The following is a 12,732-nucleotide window of genomic DNA, read 5'->3' on the forward strand; positions in this document are numbered from 1 at the left end:
TCTCCTCCTCTGACCGCCAACGATGCCCCACGGGTGACTTTCGGAGCTCTCGGGATGGGAGGAGGCTCTTCGGAGGCGAGGATCGAGGATCGAGGATCGAGAGCTCCTCAAGCGATACTTCCGCTGCTCGAAAACGGAAAACCACTGGATGTGGTTTGGTATTTTGTTTCAACTTCAAGATATCCATCACAGATTAATATTTATTAATTAAAATATGCATAGGAAATATTTTAAAAATAATATTTAATGTTAGAGATGTAGGTTTTAAGGAAGTAGATTAAAAAATGTGTTAAAAATATCAAATCATTTTTACATTTTTGAAATATCTACTAAAACTTCCATTCAATTGGGTTAACTGTTCTCGAAATATACCAGAATATACTATACACTATATTCATTCAAAAACTTAAAGATTTTTAAGCACAGATTAATATTTATAACTTAAAATATGTATAGAAAATATTTTATGGATAATATTTAATGTTAGAGATGTAGGTTTTAAGGAAGTGGCTTTAAAATTGTCTACAAATTTCACAACTTTTAGCATCTTTGGAATATCTAGTAGAACTTTTAAGAAGGCAGTTTTTGAAAAAATACTTCAATTCAATTGGGTGAAATATACCAGAATATACTAGACCTCATAGTCTTTTAAAAACAAAAAGCATACTCTTACATATCTATCATATCTACATATCTCTTAAATATTTAAATATATTTCAAAAACCCCGTCAAAAATACTTCAATTAAATCGGAATTCAATTCAATAAGCAACTAAAAGCTTCTCTCGAACAAATTGATAATATTCAAGCTTAGGGATGTTGATTTTAAGAAACTGTCATCAAAAATGGATAAAAGCTTTGAAATATCTAGAACAACTACAAGCAATACAGTTTTGAAAAAATACTTCAATTCAATTTGGTAAACTGTTCTCAAAATATACCAAAATATACTCGACCTTGTAGTCTTTTAAAAACTAAAAGCTTCTCAAGCATATAGCTTCCTATTAGATCTACATATCTCTTAGATATTTAAATATATTCCAAAACCCCTATATACCCCCTCAAAAAAAAGGTAACAATGAAAGAAAGGATTCCGAAAGAGACGGCAATAAAAGGCAAAAGACCACTAGAAAGAGAGAGAGACACGTCCTGGTGCTGTTTGGATTTATGGCTCACTGGGCAACTGCCAATTTAAAGACAATTTGGCCAAGAGGCGTGATTTCGGCTAAATTGCAACACAAATGCAAACAATTAAGGCATTCGCATCTCTCTCTGTATGTTGGGCTGTAGTTGCAGTTCCAGTTGCCGGCCCACTCGTAGGTCGGACCAGGGATGTACGACGCTCTGACAGATGATCCTCCGGACGGGACTAAATACCCCACCGCCGGTTGAGCGTTGAAATTAATTGGATTTTGACGCGAGGCGACGAAAGGCGAAAAATGGGAATAAAATCACTGGCTGGAGGATGCGTAAGATGGAAGCGAAAAAAGGCAAGGAGGTGGCGAGTGGCAAGTGGCTAAGAGGCCCCACAGGATATGGAGAGGACACCCACGTTTAAGCTTTGGATGGAGAAGACCACCACTCGGAGTGCCAACCAATAGCGTCACGAAACCAATACTTTTGGAGAAACAAACCGACAACTAGCACACATAATTGTCACTTACCAGGACTTACCAGGACATGCCCCTTGCCATCCTGCAGTCCTGCCGCCCTGCCACCTGCCCCTCGTGGAAAGCTCCACCCAATTGTCAACGGGTTTTCCTTCTTTTTTTTTATCCTTTTTTTTTTGTTGATGACAAAAAAAATGCTGACAGCTGTTTTGGGTCGTAGTCCTTCCACCACCCCCACCCCCCTCGAGGACCCTTTGATTTCAATAAAAAAAAAAAAAGTAAAGTGAGAGAAAAAAAAAACATGCAACATTTGCACCTGACTGGCCAACAATGGCATTGTTAGTGCCACACAACGAGGCACTACAACTTTATTACAACCCCAAAAGTCGATACGTTGTCCTGGCAGGACACTGCCGCCCAGTTGAACGGAGTGGAGGATTTTAATTTACCCTAATGCGTCTATAATTCGAGCCATTAGTGCAATCACATTAGCAATTTTCCACGGGCCAACCCTTTGGTGGTTGCTGGCTCCTGGGTACTGGCTGGGCTGGGTAACGAGCTACTTTCTCCCAGTTCTCAGGTCCCAGGTCCTTGCGGCGGCATTTGATCCAATTAGATTGCTGTATGGGCAGGACTAAGGACTAGAGCTTAAATCAATCACAATTCGCTTGTGGCGGATTTCCAACAGATGTTGCTTGTCGTATGATTTTCAATTGGATTTATTTTTCCATTTTATGTTTTATTCCTGGAGGTTTATTTAATATAATTAGTTTATTGTTTCACATTTATTTTCTTGAATTTTATATTTTTCGATTTTATGTATTTTATTTTTGAATCGATTGGCATATTTATTATTATGAACTGAAATTATTAGATGGGGATTCCCAAAACATACTAAATTTCCATGGACGGTTAAAGTTGAAATGTATAAATTGTTATTTGAGATAGACAAGTATAAGATTAAGATATAATTATAATTATAATTATAATATGGTATATAGTTTTTGAACCACTCCAAAAGATTGTTCAGTTTTAGAATATTTAAGATTATTTGTTAAAATGGGAGTAAAGTTTGAAATATACTAGATTTTACAGGAAAGTTTATTGAAATCGATAAACTATTGTGTTAATTCATTAATTCTAGATGAAATATTTATTTTATTCAATTAAAATAGCCTTAATAAAAATGTTTTTAAAGTATTTTATTATGTTAAGTATGTTATTGCAGTTATAAGTCATTATCAGTATGATATTATCAATAACAAGTCAGAACATCAATAGAAAACTCTATACCTGGAAAATTTATTCAAATTGATGAACCATTTTATTTTTAAAAAAAAACTCTCCATAAAATATTTACTTGATTCAACTCTAAAGTCTGAATAAATTGTTTTTAAAAGGTTTAAAATAGTTTCTAAATCTTAAAACGTTCGAAACTAACTAAAGAAAAGACTAAGGCAAGTACAAAATATTTAAAATATCACTAAATACTACAGTTCAAAATAATAGATAACTTTTATTTTTCAAACTCCAAAAACACTTATATTTCATAACAATAAGTGAGATAGTAATGACTTAATAAAATGGTTTAAAGTGTTTAAAAAATATTCTAAGTTTTAAAACATCCAAAACTATCTAGAGAGAAATCTAAGTACTACATATTACTAAAAAAATTCAAAATAATAGATAACTTTTATTTTTCAACTCAAAACATACTTTATACTTTATACTTTATACTATTAAGTTAGATAGTCACATTTAAATAAAATGTTTTTAAGTTGTTAAAAGTTTTCAATATTTATGTTAAATCTTAAAACGCCCAAAACATACAAAGTTTCGAAAAAGTACTGAATATTACTGCAAAGTTCAAAATAATCGATAACTTTTATTTCTCCAGCTCAAAAACACTTAAAGTTAGTAATAACTAACAAAAATGCTTTTAGAAGATTTAAAATATATTCTTAATGTTAAAACGTCCAAAACTTACAAAAGAAATGTCCAAATAAGTACTAAATATTACTAAAAATTAATAAAAATCGATTACTTTTATTTTCCAACTCTTATATTTTATCCCATTAAGTCATACTATTAAGCTAGTTAGTAACTTACTAAAATGTTTTTTAATTACCCAACTCGTTAGCTTTGTAAGAAGGCCATGAACACGTCAAATATCCTGTTAGACTGTCAGTGGGTCCTGGAAGTCCTGCCGACAGGGCAGGGTCCACCCCAAACCCCACAAAAAAGGACTATTTGAGGGGGGTTTCCCTTTAATGGACGCATTTATACCAAAATATTATTTCATATGTTGACACTCGCACGTAATTAGGAATCGACTTATCCTTCGATTCCAGATCCAGTTCATGCCTGATTGCGTTTGACTTTGAGTGACAGGACAACTGTGGGGGAGTGGGGAGGACATGAGCTAGTAAGGAGCAGGCGTGCCGGGGGGCGTGGTCGAGTGGCCTAATTAAAAATCAATCGCTGGGCGTCTAATTAGGGCCACTTCATTCCCGTTTGTAAGGCCGCAATTAATGGCCATAATACTAACCCCCCCACCACCCGGTTCGGGCCATGTCCTGGCCACGTGTCCTTGGCCAAATAGAAGCATGAAAGCCGTCGAAATGGAAAACAAATCGGTTATATATATATTTGATATTTATTTATGCCTTGTCCAACAAATTATGCGCTTCAGTTGAATTAAAAGGCAAAAAGCGAGGCAGCTCCATCGGGCAACACGTGCCACTCCCACTCCCACTCCCACTCCTACGCCCCTTGTAACCCCTGACCCCTTGACATTTTCAAAACTGAATGAATCTGCAGAGAGCGGAAAATGGATTTCTAATATTTATCCACGAAAAGAAGGAAAAAAGCATCACCATATTATGGCGGGTAATCAAACAAAAAATACAAAAAATATCAAAAAACAAAAAAAAAAAAAGGAAAAAGGATCTTAAAATATGCTGTCAGGCAGCTTCTCAGGCAACTTTTCCCGCAGGACGTCCGGGCTTAAAAGTTGAGAAAAATGAAACTTTTATGAGCGCATCTCGGCCATCTCCTTGGCGACAGTCATTTATACATATAGATATAGATATATTTGATATATATATAGATATATACAGGGATATATGCGTCCTGCCGAAGGAGCAATTTTCTTTTCGATTAAACGCTTGAGCTGGCAGCTGCCAACTGGCCGGGCAAAATGGCGCGCATAAAACGCCGCAAAATGCCCGGAGCATTGCCATCCGGGGAGCAGTCCTGGTCCCCAGCACTCCTTGCCCCTCCACTCCTCCTGCATCCTTGGGTCTAAGCGTAGTCCTACGCCTGCTTCCGTCGCTTGGCAGGACCCGCCGCCGGCAGGCCGCTGTCGAACTCGGACATGTTGAGGGCTCGCGACTTGCTCAGGCTCTTCATGAAGCTGCTCCGGCCCACAGGACCTCCACCACCACCGACAGGAGCTCCGGGTCCACCTCCGGGCTTTCTGCCCTCCGGAGCAGGTCCTTCCCGCTGCTGCAACTGCCGCACTTCCCCACTGACCGTCGTCGTGAACATGCGCCGCTTGGCCTTCTTCTGGGCCTGGATCTTCTCAGGATCGCTAAAAAGAGATATATTTGAATGGAAGACTCTCAATGATCCCTTGGACTTACCGCTCTGTGTAGGTCAGTCGATTGGTGGGCGGGGCCGCCTTGGGGGCGGCGTGCTTGGCGGCGAACTTGGTGGGCGCCTCCTTGAGGGCGAAGCTCTTGGCGAAGTGGCCCATGTGGGCGATGCGGACGTTGAAGATTGGCTTCAGTTCCTTGGGAAACGTCGAGTAGAACTTCATCCAGGACACAAAGGCTGGAAAAAAAAGAGAGAACAGGGGGGAGGGGAATGCTAATGTTAATGCTAATGCTTTTAGAATTAATTGATGTCTTGGCTTAAGTGCTGCTGCTGCTGCTGCTGCGAGTGCGAGTGCGGCATGTGAGTGTTGTGTGCGGCATTCATTACAAAATAAATTTGTTAAAATGACAAATGAGCAGTGTCAGCAAAGGATTTCAGGACCACGTCTCTGCGGTCTATTGTTTGTGTGTGTATTGTGTGGTGTATTGTGGGCATGTCCTTGCTAATTACGCAGCACTTATGCCAGGCAATTCCAAATTATACAACAATGATATCAAGTTACCAACGTGCCTGCCACTCCAAGTGGCAACAAAGACCGCAATTGTAACCCCTCGATGGTCTGGTCTGGTCTGGTCTGGTCTCCACCCCCCGTGATAAGCATCTCCCACCCGGCAGTAGACACAAAAAATATAATATAAAAAGAGACAGCCCCCGGAGCAGGGGCACAGGGACGAAGGACGATCTCCGCGTATGTAAATTTGATGTGAAGTTCAAGTTGAAAAATGCAATGTATCCCAATATCCGAGTATCTGAGTATCCGAGCATCCTCGACAAATCCGACAGATGCCATTGGAACTGTATCTCCAACAGGTTTGGTATTTGAACCGCAGGACTTTCAGGATTTTATCTTCAATCGGAAACTATAGAACGGTGTTCTGAAAGGGTAATTTGGAAGGTAGCCCACCTATTTCCTTTTTTATTTCCCAACTTTATGGCATTTGGCTTGACAAACTAGCGGCATTTCCTTTGCCAGGACCTCCTAATTGACTGCCAAGGAGCCCCAGACAACATCCCCGAGAGAAACAGTGACAGAGATCTACTATGCAAAGACGTTCCTACCCCGACAATTAACGGCCAGAGTCGGTCGCCCCGGGCGCAGAAAGTCTCAAAGTCAACTCCGGTTCTCGGGATGTGGATCTGGGGGAGCCGTATCCTTTGGGTCTTGCGGCTTAATTGCCGCAAATGCGATTACAGCCAAGTGGCAGACATTAGCCAAACAAAAGTATGACGGGAGCGGATGTTTAGAGACGTCTGCCAGCCGGAAGTGGCGAATAAAATAAATGTCATTCCAAGGATGGGGATGGGGATGGGGATGGGGAGTAGTCCTTTGGCAGAAACCTCACAAAATGGCTTTTTATGCCACTTGCCCTGCCGCTCCATTGTCTCTACTTGCGACGGAGGAGGAGGCTTATGATGTGGGTGGTGGCATGGACTGGCAGGCGCGTGTCCTTGTGCGGTTAGAGCGGCGTGTGTAGGCGTGGCAAATTGTTGTGATTGTTTTTGCCTTTGTCTCAGTTTCAGTTTCATTTTGGTTTCGGTTTGGGTTTGGGCTTTGGGTTTTGGTTTTGGAATCCCACCCCCCTAGATCCCTTTTTTTTTGCGGGCTTGTGGTTAGTCCGAAGGGTTTCCTCATTCGATACCCACTGCGGCTAATCGGGGGAGGACTGCCGCCGGCCAACAATGGCCCTAAGCCGGCTAAAATATGCCATTAAATATGTGAAAAGTGCCTCAAGTCAAAGTGATTCTATGCAGGATTACAGGATTACCGATTGGACGAGAGAAACATCTGTTTTTTTTTTTTTGGGACGAGACAAGAAATCCTGGCTGGAGACAAGCTCATTAATGGGAGAGGATAGACTGATGGCGCCCATCTTCCTTACGGCTCTGAAACGCACTGTAGCACACGGATGGAGGAGGAAACTAGTGGACTGCCACTGGCACTGGCAGGACTGGCAGACAAAAAGTGAATTTCAACTTGAAAATTGTTTCAATTACCGATGCACTGGCTCTGGAACAAGTTGAAGATGTTCCCAGGACATCCCCCTTGGGATCCCCCTTGTTATCCTTATCCTTTTTTGTTTTTGTCTCTCAAGTCCTTTCTAGCACCAGCTCCAACTCCAACTCCCAACTCCGACTCTAGCTCCTTTGTACAGTTTTGTTCAAGCGTAATACTTTTTAATGGCTTTTTGATTGGACGCAGCAGAGCAACTGCATCCTCCCACCTTCGTCAGCTCCACCCACTACCCCCCACTACCCCCCTCTCTGTCTCTCTCTCTCTCCATCCCTGTCTCTGTCTCCGTCTCCGTCTCCGGAGTCTCGCTTCCGGCTTGACGCTTGACTCGGCGCTTAAGTGCAATTTGAGTTGCCATTTTGACCGACTACGACTACGACTCCGTTTCCATTCCCCATTCCCCATTCCCGATTCCCCCATTCATGTCCTTTATGCTCCTTCGTCATATTTATTTCTCTTTTTTCCCCCATTGTTTTGAATATTCCTCTCCGTTTCCGTTTCCGCTTCCTGTTTCGACCGGGAGTCCTTCCTCCTCCCACTGTTTGTTTCATTTTTCGGGCGCTTTTCCCCATTTATGATTCATTTTGGAGCCTCCTTTCGATTGGAATCATCTTGAGCTTCCATCGTCCTGCTCAGACAGGACCAACAAAAAAAGGCGGAAAACAGTGTCTGGTCCTTTTCCCTCCACCCCGTCCTCTGTATCCTTCGGAGAACTCCCCTTGGTAACATCTAATTAACTTTTTTCCAACGCTGCAATTACACTTTCAACAGGACATTAACATTGATTGGGTGGGATTCTAAAAAAACAGGGGGGTGGGAAGTCCTGGCAATTGTGCGTAAGGAGGGCAGGGATATCCTGTAAGTTAAAGGATCTACCCTCCAACCCACTAGTCTCTTAAAAGTCTTCATTGTATTTATGGTATATGTCCTATAAGATCCTAATCGCAAGTCTATAGCATACAGCTATTATCCTTTATTATCCTTAAAAATCCCTTCACTAATCTACTCCTTCTTCCGCCCATTTTCCAGAGGTAGCTTTGAAAAACACACAAAATTTTAAAGGAAAAACGGACGGAAAAAGGATCAGGGCGCTGGCCAGGACTCTGCCAGATCCTGCAACCCGGCGGTCCGGCGGCCGAGGATTCATTTGACACGCAATCGAAATTAACTTCAAATATGAAATAATTTTTGTGTTTTTAACGCGCGCTGCCCTGCCGGCCGGCCAGGGTGGTCGTGGGGGGCGGACATAGGCGGTCAAAAGGATGGGGGCGTGGCGCGAGCTTTCCAACTTATAATTGGAAAAATAGCCGAGTGTTTGTGTCTGTCTGTCAGTGTGTTTTTTGTTTTTTGTTTTCTGTTTGTAGCCCTTACCCGGCGGGTGGAGCAAAAAAAAAAAAGGGGGAAAAAATTGTAATTACAAAGTTAATGTCCTTTTGGTGAAAGGATTAAATTGGTAGTTTGCGATGGACGAGGAGTTGGGGCAATTGGAAAAGTAAGTGCCATGGGAACTGGCCATCCCGTACTCACCCTTGCAGGACTTGTCGTGCAGCTCGCGATCGTCCTCGAGGAGCGACTGGAACTTGTGCTGCAGATTCGAGGCCGCCTCCTGGACGGTCTTCGCCTCCTCGTCCTTGGGCAGCAGGGCCTGCAGGTAGGCGTACATGTCGCCCTGCTGGATGCGGATCCGTTTCTTCTCCAGGTGCCGCACGAACTGTGACTCGCTGGGCGCCAGAAAGAGCACGGCCCTGCCCTTTCGGCCCGCCCGGGCTGTGCGTCCCACCCGGTGGACGAAGTCGGCGGTGGTCTGGGGCGGCGTGTACTGCACCACCAGCTTCACGTCCGGCACGTCGATGCCGCGGCCCACGACGTCGGTGGCCAGTAGGACGCAGCTGGCACAGTCGCGGAATCCCCGGAAGACGCCCTGGCGCTCCGTCTGGGTCATGGAGCCGTGGAGTCTGCAAGAAGAGGTTACTAACTGGATTCTAGCAGAATGCCTCGGAAACTCACTTGAAGAATCGCAGGCCAGGCAGAAGAGGCTCCTCTCCGTCGTCCTCCTCCTCGTCGTCCTTCTCGTCTTCTTCGTCCAGGACTCGGCGGGTCAGGGCTTCGTTCAACATGTCATGGTGGAAGTTCACCATCTCGGTGGTGCTCATGAACACAATGGCCTTGAACTGCTTTGGGCTGGCCTCCACCTCCTTGGCCAGGAGCGAGGAGAGAGCCACCAGACGCAGCTTGGGCGGCACCACCACATAGCTGAGCTGCAGATTCTCTGGGATGCTGAGCACGCCCGTCACATCCTCCTGGTACTCGCCCAGGCCGTCCTCCTCCACGCCCAGCTGCGCCTCGATGCTCTCCTTCTGGTAGCCGTCCTTGGACTTCAGGGCCAGGCTGGCCGCCTCGTCGCTGTTGTCGATGTAGAGGGGATCCTTCAGGGTCAGCCCGGCCAGCTGCTGGACCTGCGAGGTCAGAGTGGCGCTCAGCAGCAGCCTCTGGAGCTGCGGCAGGTCCTTCTGCTCCGCCTCGCTGCGCTGCTTGTCGATGGCTTCCACCAGTTGCTTCACATCCCGCTCGTAGCCGAGCTCCAGCAGCCGGTCGGCCTCGTCCAGGACCAGGAACTGCAGTCGGGTGAGCCTGAAGGAGGCCGTGTGCAGCAGGTGGTCCACCAGGCGTCCCGGAGTGCCCACCAGTATATTGATGCCCTTCCGCAGCCTGGCCTTTTCGCTCTTCCGGCTCTCTCCCCCAAGCAGGGAGCCCGGCACGATCCAGGTGTAGGGCTTCACCAGCTTCTGGAGCAGCTCGTAGGTCTGCATCACCAGCTCGCGGGTGGGGACAATGACCAGGGCCAGGACGCCGTCCTTGCGCTGGATGCGGGGCTGCTGCTTCTGTAGGATCTCCACCAGCGGGAGGGCATACGCCAGAGTCTTGCCGGAGCCCGTCTGGGAGCGCACCAGGACGTCCTTGCGTTCCAGTATGGGCGGAATGGCCTTCTGCTGGACTGTGGTCAGCTCCCGGATGCTTAGCAGGTCCTCCAGGTTCTTCACGGCATGGGCGTGCAGGCCCAGAGAGGCGATCTTGGCGCCCGTGAATATGGTCTCCTTGACGGGCTTCACGGCGCGTTGGCCCAGTTGCTTCAGTGCCTCGACATCGCTTTGGTCGAACAAGCCGATCTTTTTCGTTCGAAAACGATTGATTTCAGATTTCTTATTGTCCTGCTTGGGGGGTGTGGGCTTGGGAGCTTGCTCCTCGGCTTCTGAGTGGGATTCTTCGTCATTTGAGGGTTCTTTGTTGGGTCTTTGTTTGGTTTCCTTTGCTTCGTCCGCATCCTTCTCTGTCGTCTCCGGCTCTCCCTTCTCACGCCGCCGCTCCTCCTCCATCTGTTGCTTGAAAATGTCTCCAGCCCGAGGCATCTGATTGGGGTTCACAGCCCGCCGGTGGTTTTTCAGTGCCTTGGAAAGCTGCTCGTCGCTGAGCTTGGTCACAACTCGGCTCTGGTTCCTCTGTTTGCGGCCCAATCGCTCGGCCCTGGTGATCTTGGGCTTGGGCTTGGCAGCCACCGACTTGGCCACCGGCTGGTTGGTCACATTCAGCATGAAATCATCTCCGGAGGTGGAAGCTCCAGCGGCTGTTTTGGCGCTAAAAGTTGGTGCAGCGGTAGGAGCTGGCGAAGGAGTGACAGGTGCCCGAACTGAGGGAGTAGTGGCGGCGGGCTTAGTGACCTTTCGTCTCAAAACAATCGCCTTGACTTTGGGCTTGTCCACGTTGAACTGAAAGTCAAATACCTCCGAAGCTGCAGCACGTTTTTGGATCGGAGGTCCATTCTAAAAAAAAAATACAAAACTTTGTATGAAATCTATGATTTCCGAGGCACTAGACCAACTTACCTGCTGTTTTTTCTTGGCAGCAGGCTTTGTATTTATGTTTAACGTTAAATTATCCACCATTTTGGTACATTTGATTTAAAAATAATGCAGAGGAATTTTGTAAATAAAATAAAACGTGCGCGCTCTCTTCTTCTTTGCGATTTGCCAGTCACAGGAAAACAGCTGTTGCCAAATGTGCCAATAAGTGCTGCCCATCAGTGTTGACAAATGACTCACAAATTAAATTAAAAATATTTCTAGCATTCTTATGGTATAATTTAGAAGTAAATTAACTAAATAAATTCTTATTTAAAAATTAACTAAATAAGTCTCTTTTTTGTGCCAAAGGGACTAATATACTTCAGGTATTTCCGTCATATGTCTCCAAAGAAATGCCCATTAATGCTGCCAATCAGAGCTGCCAGATAAAGAAAAAAAAATGATACTAAAAGAAACTTTGTACGGTTTTATTCTAAATAAATTGTATTTAGAATTTTATACTAAAAATAAGCCATGTATTGATGGTTTTACCTTTCTTTTTATATGTGTTATAATTTTTAATTTTTTTTTGTTATTATTTAAATTTATTTCTACTTTCAAACTCTGCCCAAGAAACTCTAAACTGTTGGAGCAGGAGGAGCACCTGAAGTACATTGCCACGTGCACCTGAAGATACCGTAAGTTATATATCCGGCCTACTTTTCTTAAATTATTTTTTTTAATATTTCAATACAAAAAAATGGCTTAAAATCGTTAAATAAATCATATTATGCGCCATACTTCGACAGACGCCTTATTTTATTATCTAAGAATCATAACACAAGCTTGCTTTGAAATTTACAAAATATTTAAAGTTTATTTATCCAACACGTTCCACGTCCAAAACTAAACAATTTCAATAAATGAGATGTAGCTAGTATCCAACGATAATAAAAGTATATTAGAAAAACTATGAAGACTGAAAAGATTTTAAAGAAATCACACCTTCAGAAGAATTCTTAAAAACAAGCGGAACACTATTCTTCATTACAATCATTCCACCGAAGTTTCGATATATTTTGAAGGTATTTGCCGAAGGGACCTCTTTTGAAATTGCGAAATCGGGGATATTGGAGGCTTTCTGCCCCCAACGAATGATATAACTTTTCTAATAATTATTAGATCCGGTAGCGGAATATCTTAAAACACGCTGAGAACTATTTTCTATCATTCTCCACTACAATCTTTTCACTGAAATTGCGATACATTTTGAAGGTATTTTCCGAAAGGACCTATTTTGAGATTGAGAAATCGGGGGTGTAGGATCCTTTTGGAAGTTTATAATATCCATCCATCTCTTAGTAAAGAACTCTAAGCAACAAAACTCTTTATTTGTGGTATTTAATATTGTATATTCATATATTTTGGCAAATTCCATAACATGTTGGTTGTTTAAAGTAACATTCTATATTATATATTAAATGTGCTTACACGAAAAAAAAAACAAAAAAAATCTACTGATTCGCTTTGAAATGCTTTGAGCAGCGAAATAGTTTTGTGGGTTTCATTGGCTTTTTGTTTCGTGGGTGTAGAGTGGGTGGTTTCTGGGTGGAAGT

General features: G+C 43.8%; 1 protein-coding gene across 1 annotated transcript; it reads right to left on the minus strand.

The window, feature by feature from the left end:
* Window positions 1–4,424: 4,424 nt before the first annotated feature.
* Window positions 4,425–11,335, minus strand: LOC6505273 (probable ATP-dependent RNA helicase CG8611). The gene is made up of 5 exons (XM_001965625.4): window positions 11,159–11,335; window positions 9,285–11,095; window positions 8,805–9,232; window positions 5,254–5,443; window positions 4,425–5,201 (listed from the first exon to the last, which is right to left on the minus strand). Exons 1-5 carry the CDS (start codon window positions 11,216–11,218, stop codon window positions 4,925–4,927), a joined length of 2,766 nt encoding a protein of 921 aa, XP_001965661.1. The 5' UTR covers window positions 11,219–11,335; the 3' UTR covers window positions 4,425–4,924.
* Between the last annotated feature and the right edge of the window lie 1,397 nt (window positions 11,336–12,732).

This window comes from Drosophila ananassae, chromosome XR, assembly GCF_017639315.1.
Source record: "Drosophila ananassae strain 14024-0371.13 chromosome XR, ASM1763931v2, whole genome shotgun sequence".
Classification (NCBI taxonomy): Eukaryota; Metazoa; Arthropoda; class Insecta; order Diptera; family Drosophilidae; genus Drosophila; species Drosophila ananassae.

Excerpts from the sequence above, each read along its gene's own strand:
- LOC6505273 (XM_001965625.4), bottom strand. The coding sequence starts at position 11,218 with ATGGTGGATAATTTAACGTTAAACATAAATACAAAGCCTGCTGCCAAG. Across the intron at positions 5,444-8,804 it reads GCACGACAAGTCCTGCAAGG|CCTTTGTGTCCTGGATGAAG; the intron begins GTGAGTACGGGA and ends TTTTTTTTCCAG. Across the intron at positions 5,202-5,253 it reads CGACTGACCTACACAGAGCG|CGATCCTGAGAAGATCCAGG; the intron begins GTAAGTCCAAGG and ends ATCTCTTTTTAG.